A 13,444-nucleotide genomic window follows, 5' to 3' on the forward strand; every position below is an offset into this window, starting at 1 on the left:
CAGGATAGAGGGTCTGTGGCAATTAATGGCGATTAACGCTTGTGTGCTTTTCAGAACATCGAGCTGAAGGTTGAAGTAGAGAGTCTGAAACGAGAACTCCAGGACAAGAAACAGCATCTAGATAAAACATGGTGAGTTGTAGTTTGAACCAGTTGAGCTCTTCGTTCTTTCCAGAGCCTGGTTTATTAATCTGAGAACAGTAGATTTGGAACCAAATTCCTTCACCTTAACTCTGGCCTGTGAATGCTGTGGCCAGTTGAGAAACTGAAACAATGTGCTTTCTTTCCCTTTGGCTCTATTACTAAATCTGACAGACATTGAGGTGGATTGGAAATTCACTGGGCCTAAGATTATAAACTTCCTATTCAACAATTGGCTAATAACATTAAGGGTTGACATAGATTTGGGGGAAAGTGGGCACTCTCATATACTGCTGGTGAGAGTTTGAATTATGGCAATATTTTTGGTATGTGGCACTACCTACCAAAGTGAAAAATACATACTACCTTTGACCAAATACTCTCTAGGAGGAATCTATCCCTCAAAAATAAATGCAGAAGGATGTTTACTGCATCATTATTTATAATGGCAAAAAACTAGAAATAGCTATCCATCAAGAGGGCAATGGTTGAAGACATTTTGATATAAACATACTGTGGAATACTATGCAATCATTTAAAAGAATGAGTTAGCTCTATATTATTATTTTGGTGGGAAGTCCCTGATAGACTAAGCAAGGGGGAAAAGTGCTGGGTGATATTTATGGTATAAGCCCCTTTGTGTAAAGACAAACAGTCCCCTCTGTGTCTACATGTGTTTGCTTGATTATGCATTTAAAAAAAAAAAAAAAAACTAGAGGGCTATTTACCAAACTCTTCAATATTACTTGTATCAGGGAAATGAGATTAGAGTTTTTGTTGGGGAGAAGCCTTGTTTCTTTTTTTCTTTATGTAATTCTGTATTGTTAAAATGGTTACTTTTATAATTTATAGTTTTTATCATTAAAAACCCCTTCGTTTTCAATGACAAGTATTGTTAAAATTGCTATTAAAAATAATTTTTAGATTCTGTTCTGGGATCTGTATACATTTAATCTGATCTGGCATTCCTTCTGTCTCTACAGTATTTCTTGATATTTAGGATGGCAGTCCAACAAGATCAGAATACTCAAAACCAGACTCAATTGTACACATGATGCTGATATTACTAAAGACTTAATAAGTCATTAAATGAGCTAATAGACTTTAGGAAAACTTACAATTGAGAAATAAATTTTGAGATTCATGTAATGCTTTTAAAACATGTTTTATGTCCGTTCAACTTTTAATTGGGTGGCATTATCCTATTTTTAGAAATGAGAAAACTAAGGTACATTAAAGTCTTCTCAAATGAGTGGCAGAGCCTACATCTCTGGCATCAAGTTCAACGCCCTTATGACTTTACAACAGCTGTAGCCTATTAAATCAGGCATTCCCTGCCGAGTTACTCAGAAAATGTATAACTTCCATTCTCAAGATATTGTAGTTAGCTGTTGTCTGTTGCATTTGTCAAGGAATATGAAGTCAAAGTTGATGATTCTTGAGGTCTGCCTATTTACAGGTCTTGAGTTATTTTCTTGAGTTGTGTCCCTTGTACAACCAAGACCCTCTACACCCACCCCCAATCTGTATAATGATATGGGAACTCAAGAAAATGTAGCCTCTGAGATGGTGCTGAGTAGTGTCCATTATCAACGGAAGAATCCTAGAATCTTTGGGAAAGCCCCCTTTGGTGTTCATAGACACAGACTTCTGGGTCAAATATTAAAGTGCGACTGGGCTTGGATAGAGCAGCTCTGATTTATCATGAATCTATGAAGGCATAATATTGTTCTCTGCCTTGAGAACAAGAAGATGGTCCATGATTCTCAACAAATGGCTTAAAACAGGAATAAAACCAAACCGGAATTAAGATCATTCAGCACCTGATACTGCCTCCAAATTGTTAATCCTCAGACATCAAGGGCAGCTGTTGTTAGCTATAAATAAGCTTGTGACACCTTACCCGCTTCATGCTAGTGCCTGGACACTCATTCCTAAGGACATCAGAGAAGCAAAGCTGGGCCAGAACCCCGAGCTTCAGAGATTAAATTTCTGTTCTCTGCATGGGGCCATGGGAAAACTGGATAGATAGCCCAGATTCAGGATAGTCTGTGGGTTACTAGCTATAAAGGAAGAGAGCATTTCTGTGGCTGTCCAAATGGATATTCTGTCCCAGCACCCTAAATGGAAGGAACACTTTAAAGTCAAATAACAAGAAAGACAGGGAATTAGCAAAGCACTCTGGGGGAACAGTCTAAACGGAAGAGACCAGGGACAGATGAACATGGATGTTGAATTCTGAACCATTTGATGACTGCCCACCTCCCAAATTAATTTCCTCTTAAAGCGATAGCAATAATGAAGCCTCCTCTAGGAAGTCAAGTATATTCTGATTGACAAGCAACAAAAAAAAAATAGAGTTCCTGAAAGATTACCTGAAAAGTTTGGAAAAAGCAGTTCCACAAATAATTGCAGAGGGAAAAATGCTTCATTTTTTTTTTTTCTCATCACTGTGACTCTGAATTATTGAAACAACCTTAACGGGTCCATTTGCTAAATTATATGGCTGGCTCTGACTGGCGAATGCTCTGTGGTTTCAGGGCTGATGTGGAGAATCTCAACAGCCATAATGAAGCTGAGCTCCGGCGCCAGTTTGAGGAGAGACAGCAGGAGACGGAGCATGTTTACGAGCTCCTGGAGAATAAGATCCAGCTTCTGCAGGAGGTGAGCAGGCCTTCCAGAGATCCATGGGCCTGGGCCCCCTTCCATCTATTTCCCTACTGCTCTGCCTCCTGGCATTCACCTTTTCTCTCCCTACTTTCCTTCCCCAACTCATCCAAGTATCTCCAGTCTTGGGCTCCTAACCTAGGCGGGTACTTCACCGTCTCTCAGTTGTTGTTCTTTTTGCAGGAATCCAGGCTAGCAAAGAATGAGGCTGCGCGCATGGCAGCTCTGGTGGAAGCAGAGAAAGAGTGTAACCTGGAGCTCTCAGAGAAACTGAAGGGAGTCACCAAGGACAGGGACGAGGTACCAACGGACTGGGTCAGTCCTGACCAATACACTGAGACCCTGGCCCAGCGGGACAAGTAGGTGCCTCCTGTGCTCTGTTTGTCACTTGTCTTTTGCCTGTTCTCGAGGCTACAAAAGCATATACCAGCTGTGCTGTTCCCTTTTAAGGCCCTAGAGTAGACCTTCACAATTTCCAAGACTTTATAGCTCCCATAACCAAGGATTTTCTTTTTAGGGTTAAGTCTTCAATGGTATCCATTAACAGAACTCACTTCTGAGCCGTAAGGAGCCCAAGTAGGTATAAGTAGAACAATGGTCGAATGGTGGCAAACAAGAGACATGGATTCACTTATTCATGTTTATTGAGCATCTGCTACATGCCAGACACTGGCCTAAACACAAAGATTACAAAGATGAAAGACCCATGTCTTCTTGGTAAGAAACATGTTACGTGATTTCAATAAGTTTTCTGATAGAAGTAACATGGGATGCCCTCTGGAACATAGAGGATTGTCATCTATTCCAGTCTAAAAGAGCAAGGTGCCATTGAAAGTTTCCTGGGGGAGTTGAAATCTGAGCTGGGTTTTGAAGGATGAATAGGAGTTTGAAGAAATAGTGTAGGAAGTAGGTGGGAAAGGGAGAAATTCTGTGCTGATGGAGAAACTATGCAAGGGAGACAGAGGGAAAGGCATATTTCAAGACGAGCAAATAGTTCTACATAACTAGAGCAGAGGGTCTGGGAAAGACTAGAGGGAGGCAGGCTGTACTGGGAATAAGGTCTGATTGTGCTGGCTTTGTATGCCGTAAGGAGCTTGAATTTTCTTCTAACGGTAATTGGACAATTGTTGAGGTCACCCCTGTCTAGGTTAATGCAACAACTTCCTAGTTATTTCTTTACTTCCAGGACCTGCCCTCTCTATTTTATTGCAATCTAACAATTCAGAGAAGTTTTGAAGTGGAAAATTCATCAGTATCAAACTGGCACATAATTTAGGCTCTTAGATGCATGGTACTATGGTGGCATAAAAAGCCTTTAGTAGTTTTTAACTGGATAGGTGAAAAACACACAAAGTACTCACAATGAGTAATGTGATCTTTTTGAGACACAGATCTGATCACTGACATGGCAGAGTCATTAAGATGCTCTCCAGGGGCGCCTGCGTGGCTCAGTTGGTTAAGCGTCCAACTCTTGGTTTTGGCGCAGGTCATGATCTCATGGGTCATGAGATTGAGCCCGATGTCAGGCTCTGTACTCAGCAGGGAGTCCACTTGAAGATTCTGTCCCTCTGCCCCTCGCCCCACTTATTCTCTCTCTCAAATAAATAAATCTTTTTAAAAAAATAAAAATAAAATAAAATGCTCTACGACACCTTCAGGAGGTAAGGTCCATTTTCCTTACGATGGCCATCAAAGCCTTTTATGATCTGACCCCTGATTTCTCCCAGACTCATCCCCACCATGACCCCTTCACACTTCACTGATGCATGACTAGTAATAGTAATGATGACTAAAGTTTGTTTCACTCTTACTATACAACTGAGCTGAGTACTATAATGTTGTTTAATTCTCCTAACAACCCCAGAGGTAGGGATTATTATACTTTATAAATGAAGAAACTGGCATTTAGGGAGTTGTGTAATGTGGCCGCAGGCATTGCTGGAATCTAAACCCTGAATCCACACATCGCCTCCAGAAGCAAATGATGCTATGTCGGGTCTCCCAAATTTTGCTCACACTCTTCCTTCTGTGGAAAACATCTGCTGTGTTTTTCCTTCCTGGTGAACTCCTATTCATACTTCAAAACGCACTCAGGCATCAATCGTCACTTCTGTGAATGCTTTTATGACAGCAGAATTAAGTCTGTGTATTGTTGCCGTGTTTTATATACACATCCACTGTTGTACAGTTCTCAGTGTGGCATTGTATTTGTTTTCAGGTTTTCCCTGTTAGATTCCCTGAGACCCTTGTCTCATGTCCATATCCCAATAAACACTTGTTGAACAAACAAAAGAAAACATATGCACACGTGACCAATAAATTAGGGAGTTTAGGGGCACCTGGGTGGCTCAGTCGTTAAGCGTCTACCTTCTCCTCAGGTCATGATCCCAGGGTCCTGGGATCAAGCCCCACATCGGCAGGAAGCCTGCTCCTCCCTCTCCCACTCCCCCTGCTTGTGTTCCCTCTCTCGCTGTCTCTCTCTCTGTCAAAAAATAAATAAAATCTTAAAAAAAAAAAAGCTAGGGAGTTTATATCAAATGGCCTTACCAACTTTGTAAAGTAGGAGAATAGATCATCTGTAGAGACTCAGGGTCAAAGGGATAAGTAAAGTTGGAGGCTTGAGAAAAAAGAAATGTTCTAGCATAGATACCATGAGGAATTTGATATGGAATCCACATTCATCATCATAATTACTATTTTTTTTTTTGAGAGAGAGAGAGAGCACAAGCAGAGGGGCAGGAGGGAGGAGCAGAATCCTAAGCAGGCTCCACACCCAGCGTGGACCCTGACTTGGAGCAGAGGAAGAGGGAAAGAGACGGAGTTTCAAGCAGACTCCCAGCTGAGCCCAGAGCCTGATGAGGGGCGGGCTCAGTCTCACAACCCCGAGATCTCGCAACCTGAGCCAAATCAAGAGTTGGATGCTTAACCGACTGAGCCACCCAGGCGCCCCTCATCATCATAATTACCATTACAGCTTGCAGTTGCATGATGTTTTTAAGTTTTTAAAGTTCTTTCTCATCCATAAATCTTAATTAATTTATAATTTGTAAATTAATTTATAAATTATAAGCAAATGCCTTGTGCTTCCTACTTGACTTTCTGGTACCCCACACCTTTCTCCCAACTATTTCCCTCCCAAGCTACTATCACTGTCTTACACACCTACATAGGAATAATAATGACAATTGGAAACACTTCATTTAGTACCAGCATGTTTTCCAAGGACAGGTATCTCTAGTACTCTAAAGACGTAAGAGAAACAGCAAGATATACCTTGCACATAGCAGATGAGGAATAGCTGTTGATGGGAACCTGTGGTTTGTACACTTTAGCACGGTGTGCACAGTCTGATAACCTAAAGCCAAGGCTGAATTTCCAGCCTCTTCTCTAGCCCTCACCTCTTCCCCCCATCCTTTTTTCCAGTGACTCTTCCCCCAAAATATCTTTTATCTTTATGCCTTTGTTCCTTGGTTCAAGCTCCTCCCTATACCTGGAAAATAGTCCAGTTTTCCGAATCTCTTCTCCTAAACGTCCCACAGACTGCTCCAAGCTCAATGACTCTGTCTTTTTTCCTACAGTTCCATGGCAGCGCTCAGTGTACTCTATAGTAGACACCTCTGTCGTGGTAGCACTCCTTACATTCTATTCCTGTTACTTGTTGTCTTTTGTTTTTTTGTTTCCTTTGTCGCTGAGTCTCCCCACTCCCCAAACCCCTGACACGCACACAGCAAAAGAATTTAAGCTTCTACGAGCAAAGGGTTGTCTGGGTGGCTCAGTTGGTTGAGCGTCTGTCTCTTGATTTGGCTCAGGTTGTGAGATCTCAGGGTTGTGGGATTGAGCCCCGCATCAGGCTCTGCGCTCAGCTGGGAGTCTGCTTGAAACCCCTTCTCTCCCTCTTCCTCTGCCCCTCCCTCCTGCTCTCTTTCTAAAATAATAAATAAAGAAATCTTAAAAAAAAAAAGTTTCTACAGAGCAGAGATTGTGGGTTTTCTAACTTTATATTCCCAGGCATTTGGTGGGGTGTGTTGAGTTTACATAATGGCTACCCAGGAATTGTTTCTTGAGTGGAACAGTAACAACTAGAAACACAACTTCTGGGCCCTTATTCCAAGAGTTACATACCTATGATCTATAGATCCGTGGGTCAGCTTCAGGAGGTCTGTGAACCTGGTGAAAATGGAAGCAGAAAGTCATTTTGTGTACATAGTAGGGCACTAGGGCAGAGAATACATGGCCGTCTGAGAAAAAATACCAGAGTTCAATGACCCAAAAAGGTAAAAACTGACTGGACTCGATCATGCTGTCTTTGGAGTGGCCTGAAAAATAAAGGCAATAATAGTATCAGGACCATAAGTGTTGTTCTGACTTTTTCTTTGCTCCAGAAGAATTGAAGAACTGAATCAGAGCCTGACTGCCCAGGAGAAGCTTGTAGAACAGCTGTCTCGAGAGAAACAACAACTGCTCCATCTGTTGGAGGGCCCAACCAGCATGGACGTGCAGGTGAGGTGTGAGCAGTGCTTCCTGAGCTGTTTGCCTTGGTGTTCGTCATCTATTGCTGTGTAACAAATGACTACGGATTTAGTGGCTTAACACAACATACACGTTCATCGTCCCACAGTTTCTGTGGGCCAGGAGTCCAGGCATGGCTTTGCTGGGTCTCTTCCCAGGGTCTCACAAGTCTGAAATCAAGGTGTGAGCAGGCTGCTTTCTCATCCAAAGGTTCACTTAAGGAAGGATCGGCTTCTAAGTCCCTCAGGTTGTTGGAAGAATTTATTTCTGGGTGGCTGTAGGGGTTGTGGCAGCTTGCTTCTTCACAGCCAGCAATGGAGAGAAAGAGGGGGTCCGTGGCTTCTCTACCTCTATACACTCTTTTAAGAGGCTCACCTGATTAGGTCAGGCCCACAGTTATAACCCTTTTGGTTAACTGAAGATCAACTGAGTAGGGACCTTAACTGTACGTGCAATATCCATTCACTTGCCACATAACGTAGCATACCTGGGTAGCGATATTCCATCATCTTTGCCATGTTCTATTCCTTAGAAACAAGTTGCAGTTCTTGCCCACACTCTAGAGGTAGGGATTACTCAAAGATGCGGCGGCTATCAGGGGCTGGGAAGCATTGGGGCCATTAGAATTTTGCCCACCACCCTGAGTGATTTATAACTATACAGGATGTTTAATGTGGGTTCTTTCTCAGTTAATTTTGTTTTTATTTATTTATTATTTTAATTCCAGTGTCACTAACCAACAGTGTTATATTAGTTTCGGGTGTGCATACTGTGGTTTTAATATTGAAGAACTCTTACCGTGGTAAAAATAATTGTATTAGTCTATATTGTTGCTCTTGGGAGTTACCTCAGGGGAAACTCCCCTCTTCTGTTCAACTTTTAATTTTCTAGAAAGGTATTTCATAAAAGAACCCTAGAATACATCTGTGCCCAAGCAGCATAAACAATTACTGGATATTCTTACAGGTCTTAGACCAGTGATCAAGCAGGCTGTGAGGTTTAACTTATTGGTTCACATATAGAGAGGTTGGAGTCAGGATAAAAGGAACAGGGAGAAGAATTAGCCTAAAGCAGCGCTTCCCATCTTCCCTGTGTCATGGCACAATAGAAAATGATAATATTTGTGAGGTACAGTGGTAAGTGGATGGAGCTTCTTACTTGGAGGTGGTCAGTCTGGGTGCCTGGGCTGCGATGAGGGCAGAAGAAATCACTATCTCAGCTGTACTTGTAAACTTCTTGGACTATGGCTTCACTTTGGTTAGAAAGCTCTGGTTGACAAATTCAGGAAATGATGTATAAACATGGAATTAGGCAGATAGGAGGGGAAAATAAAGTTCATAGGCTTTTTACAAGATACATCTTGAAATACCTGTAAAGTTTCTGAAGGGACTTTTATTCAAGCGTAATCACCATACAGTGTTATATTAGTTTCAGGTGTACAAAATGATTCAACAATTCTATACATTTCTCAGTGCTCATCAAGATGAGTGCACTCTTATTCCCCTTTGTCAGTTTCACCCATCCCCCCACCCACCTAGCCTCGGGCAACTTTGGTCTCTGTATTTAAGAGTGTGCTTTTTTGTTTGTCTCTTTTTAGAAAGACTGTTTTATAGGCAAAGACTCAACTCAAAGTTGTCAATTTCTGTGATTGCTCCCCAGGAGGACCACAACAGAGTGTGAATGGTACAGGGCAAACTGGTGAAATGAGAATTATATCTCACTTTAACCTCCTAGACAAAAAGAAATATTGAAGCACTTTCTATAACATCTTGGGAACATTTAGTTACACTCAAATGGTTCACATTATTATAATATAAAACCTAGAAATGGATTCATAGGATTTCTTAGATACATAGTCTAAGTGCAATTTAAAACTATTTATCAATGAATACTCAACAACTTTTCAATAGTAGTAACTTCAGCACATATTGTAGCATTTTCTGTGCACCAGGTGCTACTCTACCAACCATATATATTAACTCAAATTAATATAAGCTTCAAAACAACCCTGTGAGGTATAGTAACACATGAGACATAACAAGAATAATTTATTATAAACTAATGTTTATTTTAATATATAAATTAATGGGCACAATTATATTAGCAGACATAGTCAGGTGCTTATATCTGTATGGCAAATCAAGTGAATGTCATAGCTTCAAATGTAGCCTGATACAGTCATGTTATATTGGCAATTCAAAAACGGCAAGGGGAATGGCATTAGTAAATGAGGGTGACAACGCCAAGGTGAAAAACTCTTGGTAAATTTCCAAACAAAACAAAAATCAACCCTTTCTTCATTTTCATAGCAATTCATGGAAAACTCACTGTATATTAACATTGTGTTTATATATATAGCAGAACTCAGTTCTAGGTTCAGGTGATTATATAAAGTTATATTACCTCACCAGTGCCCCATGGAACATTTAAAAGTCACTCAGTAATGAAAAAAAAAAAAAAGTAACTCAGTAATGAAAGCACAAAACAAAACTTCACATTTTAATCCTACAGAGTTACTAATAATACTAATACTGTTCCTACTACAATCATAATGGTAACATGTTGGTAATGGAAAGCAACATAATTTTATTGCAAGTGAAAAAAGAATTTTTTTAAGAGAGAGAAAATGTATAGGCGTGTGTGTGTGCATGTGCAAGTGTGCAAGCGGGGGTGGGAGGAAGAGGCAGAGGGGGAGAGAGAGAGAAGGAGAGAGAATCTTAAGCAGGCTCCATATCTAGCCCAAGCAGGTCACAGGGCTTAACCTCACAACCCTGAGATCATGACCTGATCTGAAATCAAGAGTCAGACGCTCAACCGTCTGAGTCATCCAGGGACCCCTACAGTGAAAATATATATTTTTTAAGATTTTATTTATTTATTTGAGAGAGAGAAAGAGAGGGGGAAAGTGCACGTGTGCAAGAGTGGGGGAGGGGCCATGGGAGAGGGAGAGGCTGATCATGGAGCATGGAGCATGATGTGGGGCTTAACATGGGACTTGATCCCAGGACCCTGAGATCATGACCTGAGCTGAAGGCAGATGCTGAACTGACTGAGCCACCCAGGTGTCCCTGGAGACCCAGCTTTTATTGAGTGTCCATGAAACAGTGTCATGCTGCTAGCCAGTGAAGGGAAAGAGGAAGGGGAAAGAGGAAGGACCCATTTTTTCTGAGTCCTGATCCTGCTCCAAGCACTGTGTGGAGGACTGAACATGCAGTTTTTTTCAACTCTCATTACAACCTTTGAACTAAGTAGTATAAACCTCCCATGGCAAGTAGGGAACCAGTATTTAGATTAAGTGACGTAACCCAAGTTATTAAGGCAGAATTTGAACATAGATTTATTTGGGTTCACACCCATATTCACCACTGCTGTTCTGAAGAGCTAGTATCACAAATGTACACGTGTGTCACTGACCAAATGAGATCTATTGACAAAGTTCAAAACCAGCTCTCAGAAGATCAATGAACCAAAATTTCCAGAATTTTTCAGTGAAACTACCCATGAACAATAATTCCTCATTCTTCCCTTTCCCAGGTCCTGATAACCTCTGTTAAAATGAATTAATGAATTTGCCTTAATGAATTTGCTTATTTAATGCATTTCATATAAACTGGAATTAGATAGATAGATAGATAGATAGATAGATAGATAGATAGATAGATAGATAGATGTCACTCAGAATTTGGAACAATGCTTTGCCCTGCCCATTGCTAGTTATGTAGCACCCATTGCTCCAGTCATCATTGTGATGACAATAAAAACAAGAAACACCCCATGAATTTGGAAAGTGCACTTTAGGAGATGGTATAGTTGCTCAGTAAGAACGACTGGTCTGGGGGTTTTAGCTTCTAAAGGGTTTATAGTCCAATAAGAGATTGGCATGTAAACAAAGAACTAAAATACAGGACGATAAATGAAGAGATAGAAATTTATGTGTAGTGCAAAAGGAACCCACAGATGACAGGGATTAACTCTACCTTTGAAAGTCAAAGAAACCTCACCTGGAAGTTACTCTTGACCTGGGCCTTAAAGGCTGAGGACCCCAGGCAGAAAACAGAAGTGTATTATAGGAGGAACAGTATATAAAGTGATATGGAACATAGTTAAGGAATTGGAAGAAATTGGTATTACCAAATATATGCTAAGTGTTAGAAAATGATAGAATACATAACAGGGACATCCCATAAGTGTCAAGCTAAGGACTTCATGTTATAAAAAACAGATAATTAAAAAAAAAGTTAAGCAAAGGGGAATAAAAGCATATGATTTGCATTTTAGAAAGGCAATCCTGGGGGTTGTTTAGACTGAAGATTGACTGAGCAGATAATCGATGTCATCTCATGAGATAGCAAATCATGGTTTGACACAACTATTAACTAGTTAATATATAAATAGTTAACTATTCATCTAGTCCATTCTTGAATTAGAGGCAAAGAACATTATAAAACCAATTATAAAGTACTTTGTCTCCCCCCTCTGTCTACAGTAATGTGTGACAACTCTTGCTCTCTGTGACATTTGAAGTTTTCGCTGTGGGCGTCATCCTTGTCTGCCAACAGTAGCAGCATCTTACTCCCACTGTATCCTCAACCTTTGTCTGCCATGACATCTCTAACCACAGAAGCCACACCCCCACAATGTGGAAGGCACAGGTTCATTTTCTTTTCTTTTTTTTTTTTTTAAAGATTTTATTTATTTGACAGAGATAGAGAGAGAGAGCACAAGCAGGCAGAGAGGCAGGCAGAGGGAGAGGGAGAAGCAGGCTCTCCACCGAGCAGGGAGCCCGATGCGGGACTCGATCCCGGGACTCCAGGATCATGACCTGAGCCGAAGGCAGTCGCTTAACCAACTGAGCCACCCAGGCACCCGGCACAGGTTCATTTTCTAAGCTCTGGGCCTGCTCTGGAGAGACTTAAGAATTCCCTCATCTCCAGCAAAGCCATCCCTAGAGTTCTGGAGACTGACTCACTTCCTCCACCTCCCCTGACCCCTCACAGCTGAGAGAATACCACAGTTGGGCTTTAGAAGAAGGAGAGTTCACAGACCTTACTCGTCCAAGTGAAAACACTCCTCTTATCCCATTTCCCATAGATCAGTACTTCTCATGTGATCTCAGTCTGAAAATCTGGACTGGGTATAATCTCTTGAGTATAGGAAGTTTCACTTCAGAGCCTTCCATCCCTCAAATAAGAGACAGTTTTGATCAAGATTATTTGATTTAATTGATTTTACTATCGCTCAAGCTGTTTTCCTTTTCCATTCCACCAAAATATTGTACATTCATTTTAGCCATACTTACACAATACTTATGACCTTCTATCATATAATTAACTCCATAGAACAGCAACAAGGAAAGCCATAAACTTGACATGCCACCGATCGACATCACTCCATGTTTGCTTCCAATCCCCCATGTCCATTCAGATCGAGAGCATGTGGTTGTGATCAGAGCACTCAGGAGCTTTCTGATAAAGCTGCCATGCTGAAGCAACATGTCCACATCTTTTAGTAAAAAGAAAATCTAATAAAAGTGAAGTTTTACAAAGCATTTTTCTCTTCCTTCGTGAGTATATTCACAAAGTTGCAGATGAAAGACCTGCACTCTGAAAAGCTGGTGATAGTTCCAGTTATTGACATTATTCCCTTCTTCAGGAGAGTAGAAGCTTCATTTCAAAGAGCCTTTTAAATGAAACCAGACCTAGAGGGTGTGAACGCAAGGGGAAATGATGTACTTACTTGCAAAGGAAAGTCTGGAAGAATTCTTGTTTTATTTCATTTTTCTATTGTCCAGTTTTCCCTAAGTATAATATTTATTAACATGTAATTTCAGTATGGTTGCCTTAAAAAATGAAACAGGACAACAGAATTAGGGTGAGACATCCATTAAGCAATCAGGACATTCCCACTCACACTAATCAGCAAACACTCAAACTATTGCATTTATGCCTTGTTTGGAACCTAATGTAAACAGCACTGCATGCAGTGAGGCATATTTCTTAAAATAGCAAACATTCCAGTGTTACCATGGAGAGCTTTGACGTGGAGGTTAAGGCAAGAACACACTCCAAATGCTCCAGGCAGAGACTGAAGACCTTGCAGGGATTAGTAGCTGGGGCAGCTCCAGCCAA

The 13,444-nt window shown here is 41.0% G+C and overlaps 1 protein-coding gene across 6 annotated transcripts in view; it reads left to right on the top strand.

Moving 5' to 3' along the window:
- Positions 1–13,444, top strand: part of LOC113911597 (phosphodiesterase 4D interacting protein) — a 214,979-nt gene that overhangs the window by 105,537 nt on the left and 95,998 nt on the right. For all 6 annotated transcript variants that reach the window (XM_027574401.2, XM_035727313.1, XM_027574414.2 and 3 more), the window contains 4 exons: positions 55–131; positions 2,681–2,804; positions 2,991–3,166; positions 7,190–7,307. In XM_027574401.2, coding sequence (XP_027430202.2) covers positions 55–131; positions 2,681–2,804; positions 2,991–3,166; positions 7,190–7,307 — 495 coding nt within the window. The remainder of the gene's footprint in view (positions 1–54; positions 132–2,680; positions 2,805–2,990; positions 3,167–7,189; positions 7,308–13,444) is intronic.

Source organism: Zalophus californianus, chromosome 4 (genome assembly GCF_009762305.2).
Source record: "Zalophus californianus isolate mZalCal1 chromosome 4, mZalCal1.pri.v2, whole genome shotgun sequence".
Lineage (NCBI taxonomy): Eukaryota > Metazoa > Chordata > Mammalia > Carnivora > Otariidae > Zalophus > Zalophus californianus.